Source organism: Scomber japonicus, chromosome 11 (genome assembly GCF_027409825.1).
Source record: "Scomber japonicus isolate fScoJap1 chromosome 11, fScoJap1.pri, whole genome shotgun sequence".
Taxonomy (NCBI): Eukaryota; Metazoa; Chordata; class Actinopteri; order Scombriformes; family Scombridae; genus Scomber; species Scomber japonicus.
The window spans coordinates 21093762-21111450 of NC_070588.1; the positions used below are offsets into that span (position 1 = coordinate 21093762).

The 17689-nt window shown below is 41.0% G+C and overlaps 1 protein-coding gene across 1 annotated transcript in view; it reads right to left on the reverse strand.

The window, feature by feature from the left end:
* Window positions 1-1304: 1304 nt before the first annotated feature.
* nck2a (NCK adaptor protein 2a) overlaps window positions 1305-17689 on the reverse strand; it is a 34784-nt gene continuing 18399 nt past the window's right edge. Inside the window, exons 2-4 of the mRNA XM_053328416.1 lie at window positions 10849-11090; window positions 1944-2725; window positions 1305-1556 (exon numbers count right to left, since the gene is read on the reverse strand). Coding sequence (XP_053184391.1) covers window positions 1362-1556; window positions 1944-2725; window positions 10849-11074 — 1203 coding nt within the window. The 5' untranslated portion in view covers window positions 11075-11090 and the 3' untranslated portion in view covers window positions 1305-1361. The remainder of the gene's footprint in view (window positions 1557-1943; window positions 2726-10848; window positions 11091-17689) is intronic.

The window sequence follows — 17689 nt, forward strand, 5'->3', positions numbered from 1 at the left end:
TTCACAAAGATATATTCTTCCTTGAAAAATACTCGATCAGAAGAGGAACTGTTTTATAATGGCATTCATTTGCAGGAGCTGGAGGAGATCAAGTGTAGTTACTCAAAAGTGTTACCAAAATGTTTTTGTTTTTTTTCTTCAGTCAGTATCTTCATGTAGCTACAGACACATACTGGAGAACAGACAAGAAACCTGTTCAATGTGACACAATATAAAGCATGAGCATAGAGCTATGAATGAATGCCAAGTTTAGTGAGTGCAGTGCAGACCTGGAGCCAGTAGTATGGGTACAGGGTGGCACATTTGGTTACATTGATAAACATTCAAACTCTACAGGAAATCAGAGGTCTCCCCTATTGCATTAACACTTCCCCACTGTCATTCAGAAAACATTACAATAAGTACTGTAACCAGCTTTTTAACTATATCACTAATAATGAATGGGTTTGTGGAGACGGAAACATGGCAGAGTTTAATGACAGTGAAACACAAAAGTTTAAATGGGGAGAGAAATCAAGTAGAGCAATGGTGAAAATCAGGAGAAAAAAAAGGCAAGAGAGTGATTGTGGTCACTTTGTGAAGTCATTGAATGAAAGAGCAATGATTGATACCACCCAAAAGGAATTTAAATTAGTTAAAAAAAAAATCAACTCAAGAAAAAGAATTTCGACATCATTTAAAAATAAATGAACAAAACAAAATAAAACAATGGCTGACAATTTGACAGGGCAACACTAGAGTAAGGTCCCTCAAAGTTTGAGTCTTCTTTGAACTGTTAAACATTTTGTCCTCCTGTGTGGATTAAGAGCAATGGTGTAACCTACAATGTGCATGGTAGTAAATGGACATTATGTATGACATCAGAAGGAGAGCTTAACCCCCAACAAGGCCTCAGGCATTCTGTTAGCGGCGTATGTGGTCACTGCAAATGTTAGCACATCCAAGACAGAGTAGTATGCATTGTGCTGTACACGAAGGATGTGGCGCGATATTTGCTGACAGTGCATGCTGTCTCGGGGCTAACTGCTTGGTTGTAGAGCTAGGAAGAATTTCACCTAATCACCACTGGAGGGCGACAGATAAAACTTGACTGTAGTACAGATGCCATTGCGAGAGGGTCCACAGCTAAGGCTTGGATTAAGACAGTTAGGGAGTGGCATTTTTATTATGTGTGTGTATAGTGTGTATATGAGAGAGAGGGAGAGGGGGAGAGAGAGAGGGAGAGAGAGAGGGAGAGAGAGAGGGAGAGCGAGAGAGAGAGAGCGAGAGAGAGAGAGAGAGTGAGAGAGTATGAGTATGTGTGTTTGTGTGTGTGTATGTGTGAGAGAGAGAGATCCAGTGTAAGTGTGAGGATGTGTGAATCACAGCAGTGCTTTGACCAGGTACAGCTTCTCTCCATGTTCGCTGGTGAAAATGGGGGCTTTCTTGTAGTGCTCCAGTAGTTCATCCATGGAGTTGAACCTGCGCTGGCCAATACAGTACACTCCCTCTGTCAGCTGCACTTTAAAGTGCTTATTCTTACCCACAGCCTTCAGAGACACTGAGAAATCACTGGGCTGAAAGACAAAGAGGGAGAGAGTTGTTGCAACAGTTAGAAATGGAGGGAGACACATGCAGCAGGTGGCAGTATATTCTCACATATCAAGATCTGGCTTCATTTTTCAAACTGCTACATGTGAAGAAAGAAAAGTAACAATCAGTTTCACTTCTTCTCCTAAGCTAAGGAATTAAACCAATTTATAAAATTTCTTTTGACCTAAAAAATAATGCAGATAGCTCCAGAGGTCTTTCAAGTTGCTTAAGAGAGCCTAAATGGCTGCAGCAAAGAAACATGCAACATGTTTGACTGTAAATAACATTGGTTATGATAACAAAAATGCTACTTGAAGCAATACAAATAATAAGGCATAAGTTGTATGTTTCTAGTTCAAAATTATGCTCACCGATGACTCGCTGTCTCGTATGAGGAAGTCACCCTCCTCTCCCCTCTCATTGAGTATGCTCTCGGCCTGGTGTCTGGTGATGTTGCCGTAGTACCAGTCTCTCCCAGCGAACTTCCCTGAGCGTGCTGGTACCACGAAGCGGTTCTGCGGGGAGCTCGACATGGTAGAGTGCAGACCGGGCCGCTCGTCCAGCACCATCACATAATTTTTAGGTACCAGGCCCACCATGCCAAGCGAGTTTTTACACCTCCACCACTCTGGGTCATTCTCTGGCTTCTCCACCACCTCCATGACCTCTCCCTTTTCAAAGTTCAGCTCCTCCTCGGTCACAGAGCTGAAGGGGTAGAGTGTTTGAACCAGATGGAGCACCTCAGCACGGCCACCAGCGCGCCCGTTGGCCAACAAAGTCCCTTGAGAGCCTCCTTGGTAACCCAGTGAAGAATCTCCCTCCCCTCTGTCATCTGCTCCTCCCATCTCCTCCTGGACGTAATTGGAGGGAAACCAGCCCACCCGGCCCCCCTGGCTGCCCCGCCACCAACCATCGCTGCACTTCTCCATCACGATGACCTTGGAGCCCTTCACTAAGGTCAGCTCGTCTTCCCTCTCTGGTGAGTAGGCAAATTTGACCACAGCAGGGATGTTGAGGTCGTAGATTCTCTCCGCAGCTCCTCCTCCTCCTCCCATCCCTCCGCCCCCGCTGCCATTGGAAGGATATTCTGTGTCTGAGCTCGGAGTTGGGGAAGCATCGCGGGCGCTCGTCTTCCTCTTAGTTTTTCCCAAACCTGCAACAAGAACAGAAACAGAAGACAATGATGAAGACATGGCATTAGCAGCCATATAACTATTTACACATCCAGCAGATATCCAGCAGATATGGAGTAACATATAGTCATATTAGTGTCCATTTGACGAATGCAAGTCTAATATTCACTTTTTTTTTTTTTTTTTTTTTTAAATCTCTGGTCTTCTATTCACCAGCTAGTCACTAACTTTGTCTTTCTGCTGTGTGGTGCTGGTAATTTTATGTACAGCAGGTTTAGCAAAGCTGTTTTGCTAACGCTGTGAACACTGAAGAGCGGCGAAAAGCACAACGCTGCAAAAATATGATTTTTCTGCGGCAGGGAGCATTTACCTTTCATTTCTGTCATTCTGTGTGCCGCAGTAATAAACTACCAATGTGAACCAAAAACATTGCTGACATGTCTGATGTTGTCTAAAGTGAGATAAGTTGCCAACGATATGTCATCCCATTAAACTTTATTTTTTCAGTGAAAAAGGAATTCTTCTAAATAATATTCTTGATTTTAGCTTTTTAGCACCACTGAGAGACACGTTGCTCTTTCTGTTGCTCTGGTTTATCTGAGGAGTCAAAGGTGCTGCTCTGCCCGTCTGTGGGTGCATCACAGACCCGGGAGTGTTCATGATGTCACCTATCTGCCCAACATAGATTAAATGTGTGATAAATGTGTGAAAGAAGAAAAAACAAAACAAAAACAAAAACAACGTATAAAAAAGAAAGCACAATGTTCTCACTGAAAACACTGAACTTACACCTACCAGAAAACATGATGCAATGCACTGTCAACCACATAAACAGCCTGTTTCATCACTTGCGTGTCTGAGGTGGGTATTGAACTTGAAGCAGAAAAATTATCCAAATATTGACCCACATAACATCTCAGTTTAAAACTCACTAGTCACACTTTGCCAAACTATTCTCAACTTTTTTTGCGTGCACTTTGCTGAAGATAATTCTCTGTAGGTTCATTACTACAAATGAACCCTTACACACACTCAAACACACACAGTCATTTGCTTAGGAATAAAGAAATATTGAGTATAGCAACTTTAAACTTTATATTTTGCCATTAGAGCAGTGCTGAAAGTAGATCTAAGAAATCCAGGAAAGACCTGAGATTAGTTTAGCAGGCAACTAATTGAGGCTGCACTCATAGGCCCTCAGAAGCAAAGAATAGAGGATATCCTATGAGAGAGCTCAGTGGTGAAGGACAGATTGATACTCTTGATAATAGAATTAATACCAAGGTTAAGATTTTCTCATACCCAAAGAAATGAAAGCGCTCCTCTCTATTTGGTATTCCGTCGACACGCAAAGATACACATCTATTCTAATGAAAATGCTGAGAATAGATGATGCAGACAGCGAAGGGAAACTGGAGCAGGCACCGTGGGCTTGATAATGAAAAGCACATCCAGGATCAAAGTTAGCTCCTGTCTTACCTGTCTCTGACTTTTCCATTCATGTACTTTCAAAGATGCTCCTTTAAACATGCGTTTCCACTCTTCAATGAGCCCCTAAGTTTCTAAAGTCTCTCAGTTGAACAGAACCAAGAAGTCCTCCTCTTCAACTTCATGTTCAAATAATAATGACACAGCATATTGTTGACAACGTTTAAAACCGCTCACTTGACAGTTGAAGCTTTTGTCAGTATACTCATGTGTACTACTAATAGCTGAAGTGAGTTTCTTGACAGCTAATCACCAAGTTTATGCCACAGAGCCTGCTGAAATGCCACAGAAATGTCATGGCTGAATAGTACATTTACATTGTTTGGAAAACTGTCGAGTTCACACAGAGTAGCATGAAACTTGTTGGCAGAGAGAGGAGGAGGAGGAGGAAGAGAGCTGAGAAGAGAGACGAGAGGTCCCTTGGCAGCTGTTTCTCACACACACTGTAGAGCGAGCACATCAGAGGCCACAGCTGACAAAAACGCAAAGAAGGAGGATGAGACAGGAATAACAAGCAGATCATGTTTATGGATAGCAGTGTGTATCCTACATGTCTGATAGTGTGTGTGTGTGTGTGTGTGTGTGTGTGTGTGTGTGTGTGTGTGTGTGTGTGAGATTATTCTGTGTCTCCTGGCTGTCAGCTGAAAAAGTTTGACTCTTTGGCATACTTCAGGTCAGGGTTGAACAAATATTCAAAATGTTATCGAAATCTCAATATGACCGACTGCAATTTTCAAACTGCAGGAGGCACAATATTTGTTTTTAAAACTAAAAAATACTATTTTAAACTAATTACTGTTGTGCTGCAGAGATGGCCTGTCCTACACATCATACTCTACAGATTTAAGAAGATGTCCTTCTCTGGAACAGATGCCACAAAAATCACACCATCATTAAAAAAAAGAAAAAAAGAAAATTAGAAAATTAGATTTAAAAAAAATGTTCATTCTCTCTAATATAGCGAATCATATCGTAACTACAATATCAGTCAAAAAATTGCAATTTGTTTCAACCTACATCAGATGGTCTCTTAGGAAAAATAAAATAGACTGTCGTTGCCATGGCGTAGCAAGCAGTCACATGCAAGAAAGCAGCAAACACACGCTCCCATGAGCTAAGTGAAAGCACTTTAAAACACACACACACACACACACACACAAACACACACACTTTCTACTTCACTAATTTCCACTTCAAGAGACTGGCCTGCTGGTTAGAGCAGCGGCAGGCTATATCCTCTCCTCCCACACATTCACTCCAAACCTACACCTACCTACTCATCTCGTGGAAGGGAGACTAGAGTTTCAAGCCCAGAGGACTTCAACTCAGAGGGAAGTGAGCTGATGAGAGCCTCCGTGTCTGTAAGTTGCAGCATATTGCTTCATGCCATGGCTTACGGTGGAGGGTTACTGCGTTAGATGAGACCGCACAATACCACACCACCCACAGGCACATGGAAGTGTGTGCAGTGATGAAAAAGCACAACTTGGCCTTCAAATGAAAAATAAGTACTGTGTCAACTAGTGATGTGACTTAAAAGAGGGCTTTAAGTAACCCTTTCAGTGATGCTGCATTCTCAGTTTCCCCCCAGTGTTTATGGTCCTAATGCACTTTGTGTAAAACCAATAAAACCTACCAAAAAGCTTGAGGGGACAAATGGAAATATTTGTTAGTGGGTCCAGTATTTGCATTGGAATAAAAAAGGGGTCGCTCTTCAGCTGCATCCTTGAAGGATAGGTTCATGTTTCAAACCTGTCTTAAAACAACAGTCAGGTGTTAACATAAACACTGAAACAGGTTTTGCTCGCTGTAATCACTCCTCCTGTTCATACTGAAAGAGTCACAAGTCAGCAAAGGCTTGGTTCTTTTTAGCATCAAATTCCCTCTTTTTGTTTCCTTGTTGAGTTGCAGTGGAAGCTACAAAAAAATGGATTTTGGCACTAAAAAGACTATTACTATTTTATTTGATCAATTTGGATGGCTGAAGCTTCATATTAGCCTTTAATTGCTAAACTTTTACTACATTTTTGCACAGAAGTAAGCTTGTAGATTTTGGCATCACTCATTGTAAGTGCATTATGAAGAGATCTTCTAATGGTCAACATGAACAGGAGAAATGATTATAGCACCTTTATCAGATCAAACTTTGATTTGTACAGTACTTTTTTATGACCCATTACCTGCAAAATCAATTACATTCTTACAGCAGCATCAGCATGTTGGTGTTTAACTCCCTAACAGGGCTAGGTTTAAAAAACTGATTCTCTGATTCAAATTTGAATGATCCAACATCAATTCATAGAATCCTGAGATCAATATTTGAATGTACCTTTTGTGATGTGTGAAACTTTAACCCTGTTTAGTCTCGTGTGGCCAGCCTTTGGTTCACCTCACGCAGAAAGATATGGCCACATGAGAGACCAGTGAACCTCAGTTAACAGTTAACATTTAACTAAAGAGTACTCTGAAAGTAAGGACGCAGCAAACTCAGAAGATTCATACATGTGCATTAGAAGATATGGAAGACATTTTTTGCAGTGTGGACAGTCCACGTCTTGTAGCACGATGACTCAGGTTAGTCAGTCTGGAGCAGCAGCACACGCGTCACCAGCTGATCAGTAGCCTAAGAGTCTTGACTAACACTAGACATCACACCAACCTAGATTTTGTAGTTGAATTATTCACATCTCTAGCTGCTCTAAAGTGTGTTGTGCAAACATCATAAGCTAGTGTTCTGTTAGCTAAAAGAAATCTGTAGTTAACCAGGTTAACTAAAGGTAATAACACACTTGTGTCTACATGTTGTGTACCATCTCTGCACTAAAGAAAGCACTTGTACTATTTTTATCTGGATACTCAATACTCACAGAGACTGTAGAGTAGCATGATATTGTATTGACTGCTGTAGTGTGTTGGTCATGTCAAATAAGAAACACATTAATGCACCAGGTTAGAGGGTTCTTTGGGCGATTTACAGCATTAGTTCTCCAAGAGTCTCTTTCATATCCAAGCAAAACTGAACAAAAATATCCCCAAACTAATCAATATCGACTTGAATTGGTAATCAAATTGAAATCAGTAGCATGTGGCTGCAGGCTTCAACCAAGCAGGTTGGATCAACTCATCTCAGTCTTCAGACAGTTAATTGCTCGAATCATGTGTGCTCTTGATTGGTTGGAATAAAAAACCTGCAGGCACACTGCTGTTAGCATAGCTGTATCTTGTTCTAAGATAACTTTCTATCATTATTCAACATCAATTAACATATGCAACAAAGGTCCCCCTTCCCACAATCAATGTATGAAGACGTATGGTATGCAACTTAAACTACTTGACAATCAGAACACCCCACAAATGACTAATTCTTCAGATGTTCAATGTTCAATGTACCTCCTTTTACCTGCTGCACTCTTCATGAAACATCTATGATTAGAGTATTTTGGAAACTTTAGCTATCTTACTGAATTACTGTAGAAATATGTTGTGCCTCACACAGCTACAACAGTTATGCAGCGTGTTTGTACAGGAAACAGTTTTATTTTGCCTGAGACTTACTGTGTGGACAATGGACAAATGGACTGCGGCTATGTAATGCTTTTCATGTGAGGAGAAGACAAACCACTTCACACAGCCTCACATTCGCCTACGCGCACTCGCACACCGATGCTGGCAGAGAGGCCACACAAAAAACTCAGGTGGACAAAAATTTCGCACCAGTAATTGCCGGCCTGATTCAAACACTGAGTGGGACCATTGCTGAATTTTTTTAAGCCATTACTGATTTTTCTCCATGTGAGAGAAAACTGGGGCACTAAGTAGCACGCTGCCATTCAATTCTGCCTGCATGGATGTCAATGATACAACTGCATTAAATCACAGTAACTGAGGAGAAAAGTGGAGATAACAGTAATCATGGACTATCTGCAAAGGTCCATAATAACAATGTGGACTCACCGAGGAGCTGAGAGGGAAGAAAAAAAAAAAGCGATACAAATGGGATGAAGTAATCCGGCTCTCAGCCAATCATATCTCTATTTAAGTGTGTGAGTAAGTTCCATTAGCCCCTGACCTCACCTATTGCTCATCGCCTCATCAAGAAAATGTTCTCGCTCTATTGGATGTGCTCAGGCTTTTAACAGTAGAGATGCTGGCTGGAAGCAAACTACTTAGGACTGAAATGGAACTAGGCCATAATGTTGTAGTCGATATGTAACAGTCGGGGACAGACGAGTAATCTATCATTCCAGCAGAGCCATTTAGGCCGCTGATTTTGTAACTAATCAATCTACTGATCATAGAAAAGCAGAGGACTACAGTGACAGAGCCTGAAGAGAGAGGGGCTGATGGGAGCAGTATTGGTGACAGGGAGTGAGGAGGGGGATGAATGTTCTTTCTGTGCACAATGAGCTCTGGTCAGGGTGACGGTGGCAGGCTGTGCCACGCTGGCCCACATAAAGCTGCAGAGTTTCCCTGAGGGCTGGTATCCACAGAGCTGAGAGGAATAAGCACATGAGACCAGACTCCCTTCATCTCTCTGTCTATTCTCTCCTCGTCCCCTCCCCTCCACCACCACCACCAGTTACTATTTTTATAACAACACGCTTCTTGATTATTCTGTCCTGTTAGAAATTCCTCCAGATGTTTCTATTTTCTCCTCATTTGCCTCCCTCGACCAACGTGACAAAAAGTGGTGAGTCAAGCTAAAACTGTCAAAATTGATTAATTTCCTGTCTTGAGAAAGTAGATCATTTTTACGCAAATTCCTTCCTTCTTGACCTGAACTGTATACCAACACCCAGTTTAGCAGCCATCCATAAATGATGCCACCTCATTCAGTCAAGGCTGCTTCCTGCTGAGGCATCTGTATTCTGTGACTGCAGACTGGCAGCGGCTCAGATGGTGATTAGGGGAATTTTATCTTCAGCTCTCAAATTCCCAATTATAAAAATAAATTAGATCAGATGAAGTTGGGAAGCCTAATATCTTTTAGGAACTGGTTATGAGCTCATCGGTCTTGCTATCAGTCATAATAAATAAAACCAATTTTACGATGCCTGAGAGACTTAACCATGTATGTTTTGAAGCAGCAGTTTAAGGCTCAGAGGGGATGGTTTCTCCCTGACAACTGTAACAAAGAGTGCTTCGTTAAATATTAAATCAATCTAAAAATACCAACACACAAGATAATTGCTCACTGACATATGGGAGAGCTTACAGTATGCTACTGGCAAGCTCTGATTTTTTACGCACAACTGATTTGGTTTCATGCACAAGATGATGTGTATAAACTAAGCTATGTCCAAACAGGTGGCCTGGTTCCAGTGAGACTAAGTGTTACAACATGCACAGCAAAGGCTTGGGTCTCCCCTGGAGTGAATAATGTGTGTGGAAAGTGATCATAATGGTATAAAGTTATGTAACATACAACAACAAATGAATACATAATAAAAGGTTAAGTGAGGAAGTCTTGAATGTCAAGTTTCAGTACTTGACGGTTAAATACTCAATGCTGTGGACGTACTTCAGTCTTACTCAGAATGTAGGGCCCTATGATTTCCACGATCATGGAATCGTGGACAGAATCACGGAATTGGTCGATTAAAATGGAATTTATATTTAACATGGAATATCGCGGAATTTGACATAATTTGACTGAAATGCTGTTTTTGTGTGGAAGAGGAACATATGTCTGGGGAAACTGCACGGAGGGAAGCAAATCTGGGTGGCACAACAAGCCCCCTCCACACACTGAGCCCCTCCCCCTTCAAAACAATGTAAGCATGGCGAAGCAGCTGGCCACGGCTCTGTCTTCGTTGGCGAAAAAACTTCGAAAACGCGACACTAACCCCTCAGTACAGAGCCGAGCAGTTCCCGAAGGACTTCTATGTGTCAGGTGAGATAAATTGTTCTATTAAATATATGAACAAGTCTGCCAATTGTTAAACAAGAATATAATGTATTTTCTACCTTTCTCATAACTAACATGTTGGTCTCATTTTTCTAGACAACTGTGATGAGAAAAAAAGAGACTGGGCTGTTGTGCACTGTGTACTTAAATGGGAAGATGAAGGATGAACCTTTATAAATGACATTTATGAAAGTCATGTCTTTAATGCATTGTAACTTTCATTTTCGCAGACCCCTAATTATGTTTTATAGCTTGCTGCAAAGGAACTAAAACCACCCTTTTATGTTACAAGTTGCCACTTAGTAAAAAGTCTGAGTAACTCTGGAGCTCTATCCTCTTATGCTATAATACTATATACACATCAAGTCCATCTCATAAGTTGGCTACACACAGTCTCATATATTTCACTCATGGCTGGGGACTGGGAGACAGTGTGCTGACAGTTGAGAGCAACGGCCAACTCAACAAGATCCCTGGAGTGCACAGTGTCAGCTCCCAGAAAGGACAGATACACAGCGAGGGATTGATTTTACTTCTGAGGAGATTCGGGCAGGAACACACATGCATGCACACAAACTGACCACTGTTTATGAGCATGCCTTATCCGCACTACCAGGGAGCTGAAAATATTGAAAAGGAAGTGCAGAAATGTTCCACTTTTACTGAAAATAATCTACTGACAGTGACAACTTATACACACAAGCAACCTTTAACTTTTAAAGTTGAGTGAAACTAAATTCTCCTTACCCAGCGTGTCTTTGATGTTCTTCACCAGCGAACCTTTCTTCAGGCTGTTCTTGCGCTCAACATAGTTTGATGGCACGTAACCCGTTTGGTTGGAACCATTGCGGACACGCCACCAGGTCTTTGAGTCGTCCAGGAGGTAGAGACGCTCGTTTTTACGGATGTCAAGTTCCTGGTCCTGCTGGGCCGTGTAGTCCCACTTGGCTACAACAATCACCTCCTCTGTCATCTTTCATGGAGTCCCCCTGTGGAGAAGAAGAGTGATGGGTTGAGCTAATCTGATATTGTCACACAGACGAATACAGCAACTTCAGTATCATTATTAGCACAGTAGCAATTTGTCACAAGTGTTTAATTTGTGGACATGGCCACTAGGGGGCAGATAGGTTGATCATGAGTATTTGAATGAATTAATGACTGATGAGATATTGCATTTAAAAAAGTGAATAAGTCACTTAATTGATCTGTTAGGTGATTTACATTTTATTCTGGTTTATAATTAACTAAGGATCAGTTGTGTCACATTCAGAACAATGGTGGGCATGAACTGAAACAAGGCTGCATGACAGTCCTATTACACATTTCAATTTATTATTATAACAATTTAAAGGGTAGTTTTGAGGTGTGTGTGTGTATGTGTCAGTCAGTGACAAGTCATTACAAATTAATCCATATTCATCCATGCACCCACGTTTTAAACCGCTTATCCTAGCTCACATTGGGCATTAAACAGGATTCATCCTGGACAGGTTGCCAGTTTATCACCAAGCTAAATTATATAACTGAGCTTAATATGAGCTTAAAGTTCATGGTAATATTTAGTGTCTAAACTGATGCTTAAATAATTCAAAAAACTGCTGGCCACACAATAATTTTTCTTTGTAACAATTACAAAATATGGAGGAGTCACATACACAAAATGTTGCTGAAAAAGATGCTATGTAAAACCAGCAGATGAAAAGATTAGAGGGCACACAGGCTTCAGGACAGTAGTTGTTCCAAAAGGCAACTTTCAGTCCAAAAAAAGTACCTCTAAAAAGGCTTCTTTAGTAGAGCACAAACACACAAAATCAATTTATGTGCTCATTCTGCATGCTCTCTCTCACACACACACACACACACACACACACAAAGCTTTGCCTATTAGTTTTGGAGACAGACTGAGCGATTACATGCTCTATTTCACCAGGCTTTAGGTGAGGTGATCTGACATGGGTTTACTGGACCACCTCAACAGCTGAGGAATTACATGCATCTGTTCATGACTCAGGGTGACTGGAAATTGTCTATTTTAGAGTATGCATGATGCGATCAGGCAACATTTTTTATTTTCCTCTTCAGTGAAAACTTTCTGTGATAAAAGGAATCTCATGGTATGAAAACCATCCCAGCAATCCGGTCTATATTTAGCACACCGCCAAGTCAACAATCGACAGCCAGAAACAAGATCACCAGAATAAATAAAAGAAGTAAAAACGGTACACAGGAAAAAGGATGATCTAAGATGAGGGTGAATGCACAGACACAGAATGAAAGGTCATGCGGTAAAGCTAGTATGATGGCAATTGTTTAGTGAAACTGTATTTTATATCCCATCTGATGTGGGCATTGTTGTCTGATTTAGGGCTTTATTTCTCAACTATTGGTCCATGAACCCCTGGTGGTCTGTGGTGTAATTACTGGGTGTCTGTAAAATGATAAATGTATGTACTTTAAAAAGATTCTTTGGTCTTTACAGACATACCATATTTAGTGAGCAGGGCCTTTATTTACCTCAATACTGACTTCTGGTTTTATGCTATTGTATTACAATAAAGCAATGTAAGTTTTCTCTTAAGTTAACCTAATACAATTTCTTTTTCTGTCTAATTGTTTTGGGTTTTTTTGGGGGATGTGGTGGTGGTGGTGGTGGTGGTGGTGGTGGTGGGGGGGGGGGGGGGGGGGGGTTCAAGATTGCTCAAAATGGGTTCCAGGTTGCGAACTACTGACTTATGGCGGAACACCCTACATGAACCTGAACTGATAGTTTAATTTCCTCTACAACCCGACTGCTTTAATAATAGATATGTTGTGGTAAGTTTCAGAATGAAAACGGCTGCTAAGTCATACAGACACTTAAATGGAAAAACCCAGTACTGATAAATTTGTGTATTAAGATGCAGGGGGATTACCACACAGGTGTGTACTTAAAATGGAAGTAGCCTTGTTGTAAGTATTAGGGCAGAGCTGCAGGTGGTAACTAACTGGTCTATTCTGAATGTCACTCATTTATATTTATTCCTTAATGAGAGGGTAGAGTGCAGATAAAGCACAGGCACAAAAGAGAATTATGACTCATGAGAAGTGTAGCTGCACAAATTAGGCCACATATAAAAGATCCCATTACTGGTAGAAAGATTCATATCTTCTGTGTAGACTACATTTCATGGAAATGCAAATGGGAGCACTCTAAAGCGCTTTGCTTTTTTTCCAGCTGAAGATATTAAATTCCACTTCAATTAGGCCACAACCACAGAGACAGCGGAGCCATCGCGGAATACATTTTTACAGTTACAGTCACAACCAAAGACAGGCTTATGTGACACTCCATAAAAATGTCTCAGATGTTTCCTATCGCTACAACAAACAGCAAAAAAATTTGTGTGCAGCAGTTTGTACAGTAGAACGTTGTGAATGTGCCTCTGCTTGCCGTCATTAAAGCTGTCAAACTAGATTTCTTCACAGGCTGGGACAGGGACAGCTGAGCAGGCGGAGGAGGGGGAGGGAGTTGTGCAACACGCCACTGGGCAACTTTATGTCAAGTTTGCCATAACTTAAGTTACTAAACCTTCCAAGATGTCACTTTTACTACAGCAACAATGGCAGCAGAAGGTAGAGGGTACAAGGGTCGGTTCGACCATACAGGAAGGAACAAAAAGGCAGCAGCTGTGATTCTCCGGGAAGTGCAGGAAATAGAAGTGGAGGAGCAGATTTATGACATGATGAGGAATGGTGACATCAACTCTTCCAGGAGACAGGAGGTATGTGAGCATGCTGTGGCCTCTATCCGCTTCAGGCTACAGCTGCTGGATTAGACCAGCTACTACTTTCCTTTTTTATTGCGGTGATTCCTCCTGTTGTGGATGGATGGATGAGCGAGCCCGATGAAGTCTGTTTCGGAAAACGCTCCACAGTATTTTATTGTCACTAGATCAGCGGTGTATAAACATATATGACACTTATAAGATTGTTTCATGTCAAATTAATGGCTAGAAGATTAATTTAATTATAGGTTTTGGTTGGACCTGCTGAGGACCAGACCTATAACCATGGATGTCTATGACTGACTGACTCGCTGAGTGATGAAGTTACAAGACTGGTTGGCTGGCCTAGTATTGGAGTTTCCCTATTGGATGTTGCACTTTTAGAATAAATGAGCACAAGGAAACGTAGGAGAGCAGCATGAAGCAGAGTGACTGTTTCCTGCTCAGAGCTCTGACGCTCTCAGCTCAAGTGTTAACTGCAGCAAAGTTGGCTAAACTCCTGTTCAAACAGATACATATCACACACCATCTCCTCCTCTACCATCCAGTGTGATCTACCCATCAACTGACAGCAGTGTCAGCAGGAAAGACGCTCTATGCTTTGCTTGCATTTTATAAAGTGAACTCATACTATGACGCAGGATTTTTATTTCTCTGGTGTAAATGATGAACAGCATTAAAAGTCTTGCAGGTAAAAATGCGACTCATGTAGCTGTTATATCAGTTTAATATGGGATGGCTACTCTGAAGGCGTGCCTAATTTTACTGTCACTAACTGCTGTAACTTGCAGGTGATAGGTGTCCTGAATTTGCACCAAAATGCTGTCAAAATATTCATTCATAACTTCCACCACAGCCTCCATGATCATAGATACATGAGGAAGTGTGCACAGTTAAAGAACCGCAAATAATCATCTGACAGCCTGACAAAACATTCAATACAGCGTAAAAAAAACAAGAGACATCAACACAACACAGTGAAACAAATGAAAGTCTCTCTCACTCAATTCAAACATCCCAAGATATGAGTATTTTGAAATGAAAATAGCTTAACCCCGTCATGTGATCTACTACTTCAGTACACTTCAGCATATATTACTGTGACCACTACAGGAAATTGGAGATGATCATTTAATATCCAGGACTTCCAGGAATTATAGACACTACCACTGACTATCCCTGTAACAAACTATATAATAAATATCACACACTGACCATAGACCGTCCAGCCATATCTTCACCTGGTCTTGTTCTTTTGAATTTATGCTGAAATCATCAAATCATCTACTATCAAAGGATCCTGTGGTTGTCTGATTTACAGTCACACCACAGATAAACTGCACCACACTTCACTTGAAAAGCAACCAAAAACCTCCTTTTCAGACGGTCTTGCTCTTGTTCATGTTGTTCAGTCGACAGAGTTCAATTGACTCCATTCATACCAGCCTAAACCAACCTCACCAAATGTCCAAGCGCAGTAGACTGTGATCTGTGAATTTGGGGTGACAGTTATCTGAATGTTGCTGGTACTGGTTAAAAATGAATGATGTCACCAGCAGAGAACATTTAAGATAAGTTTCTATGGTTAATGTGCTCTGTGCAGCTGGTATGTGTGTGTTTGTCATTCATCTGTAACACCACACCGTACAAACACAAGTCAGTCGTGTTTTTGTAGTTTCACATTATGTTGGTTTAAGAATCACCCAGTTAAACTTATCTGTTCTCTGTTGCTGCAAAAACTTGTAGAAGCAGTCAAGATACCTTATCTCATTAAAATGTATTCAAACAAATGTACATGGCAATTTATTATTTTGGTTGCTGAAAAATATTGCATTTTTTAATCAACTAGTGCCCTCAAGAGATGAGTCAAAAAGTACATTTCAGAAACTGTTTGATTGATATCAGCATTTTAATCTGAGCAATATAACAGTTCTGAATCAGGGATTAAATGTGTCGTATACATATAATCAATATTTCATATATTATTGTCTCAGGTTGTAGATGTAGGTTATAAACATTAATTAGGTTGCCAATAAAACAACTTATTTCTGCCTTCTCAGCCAACAAAAAGATGATTAGACATTTTAGTCTTTAGTTACTTGTAAATATTAAAAGATAAACATGATAAGAATCTATAAATGGATTCAGATTTGAATCTTTCCACCTTAGTGTCATTTCTTGCCACTTGTGTCTCCATGTAGGTTGGCACATTAACAGATTTCCCCTCATTATTACATGAGTACTTTGCCTCCCCTCATGCATGATAACAATATATTTCTGTCTCCTTGACAACCTTGCTCATTAGGCGGAGTGATGGAAAGGCCACTTCAAATCAAGTTCATCCTCCTCTGAGGGCAATCATGTATGTCACAGTGGCAGCTACTGTGTAACACTGCTCATCCAGATGTCAGTTAATGTGGCGTCACTCTTGACAGTTTACACAGAAATCAGTCTGACTCTCCTTATAAAGCATTTGTGAGAGTCAACTTGGTGTAAAAACTGGATCCACATTCATGATATGTCCATTTAATCAGTCACAAAATCAGTTTCCTTAATGTGGTTAAACAGGCTTGAGATTCGACACAAATGTTTTTCCTATGAGGAAGAATACGAATACACACAAAATACAAACAAACAGATTTCGGAGAGAGAGCGAGTTTAAAAAGAGAAAAGCCTGTGGGGCTCCATGCTACCCCGTGAACCCCATTCCTCCACTGAGAATTAAAAGAGGAAAGATGAGCGACAGACTGCTGAGCTGGGCTTCACCAGCACTTCACAACTCCCTTCACTGAGGGGGGAAAGCTCAGAGGCTCTTTCAACACCACACAAAGAGAAAAGGAACGTAAAAGAGGATTATAAAAAAAAAGAGGGGATGTTTAAAGGGGGAAAAAAAAACGTCTGGCAGAGCATTCTGTGTTTGGCATTCAGGTCAAACACAGCTAGTATTCAGCCAATGGGAGAACATTTCCACCTCCCCCCTCCGTCCCACACTGTTTGCTGTAGTTGCTTCTCACAAGAGGGAGGACTGCTTTACTCCCTACTGGCAATAAGAGTCTGAAACATTTGCGGTAAACTGGACAGCGAACTCAGGATCTGTGGACAAGAATCTGTCATTTTCAGAGGCCTACTGCTCCTCTTCACTGAGTGATTTGTCTCCAACAACAAAAATAGGTTCCCCTTTCACATGCAGTCAATTTTAATGATGTGTTCCACATGTACGGCAGCTGCTACACTCCTGCAGTGCATATGTTACTAAAAAGCCAAAAGACAGTGAGTGAAAAAACGTAATATTTTATAAACTCACAAGCTTTCAAATATGTCACTCCAACATGCACACATTTCCACACAGTCAAAAAGCCCCAAACTGGAGGGTAAAAATGGAAATGTATGCCATTAGGAGTGACTAAAATAAGCCCCAAACTCAAAGCACTCAGGGACAGCTAGAATAAAACAACAGCGAGAAGGGTTCTGGCTGAGAAGATGGCACACTCAGTCAACACAAATAGAGCCAGGCCCTGCTATCACCCTACCATATGACTGCACATGAGGACAGAGGGCTCTTCTTTATCAAACTCAGCTATTTCAAACTATGATGTAAACCAGAGAGCAAACAAACCCAGGACAGAAATAAAACTCTGGCTGAGATATAAAGATCCTCATGTCGTGTTCAGCAAAAACAAGATAATTTACAATAAATCTGCATGCTTCTCAAACGTACAGCATGCCAACTTAAGGTCGCTTTCACACCTAATCCGTTTGGTTTGTGAAAGCTGTCGATCAAACTAAACCACCAGACCAGGAAGCTTGTTGTAATGTGAAAG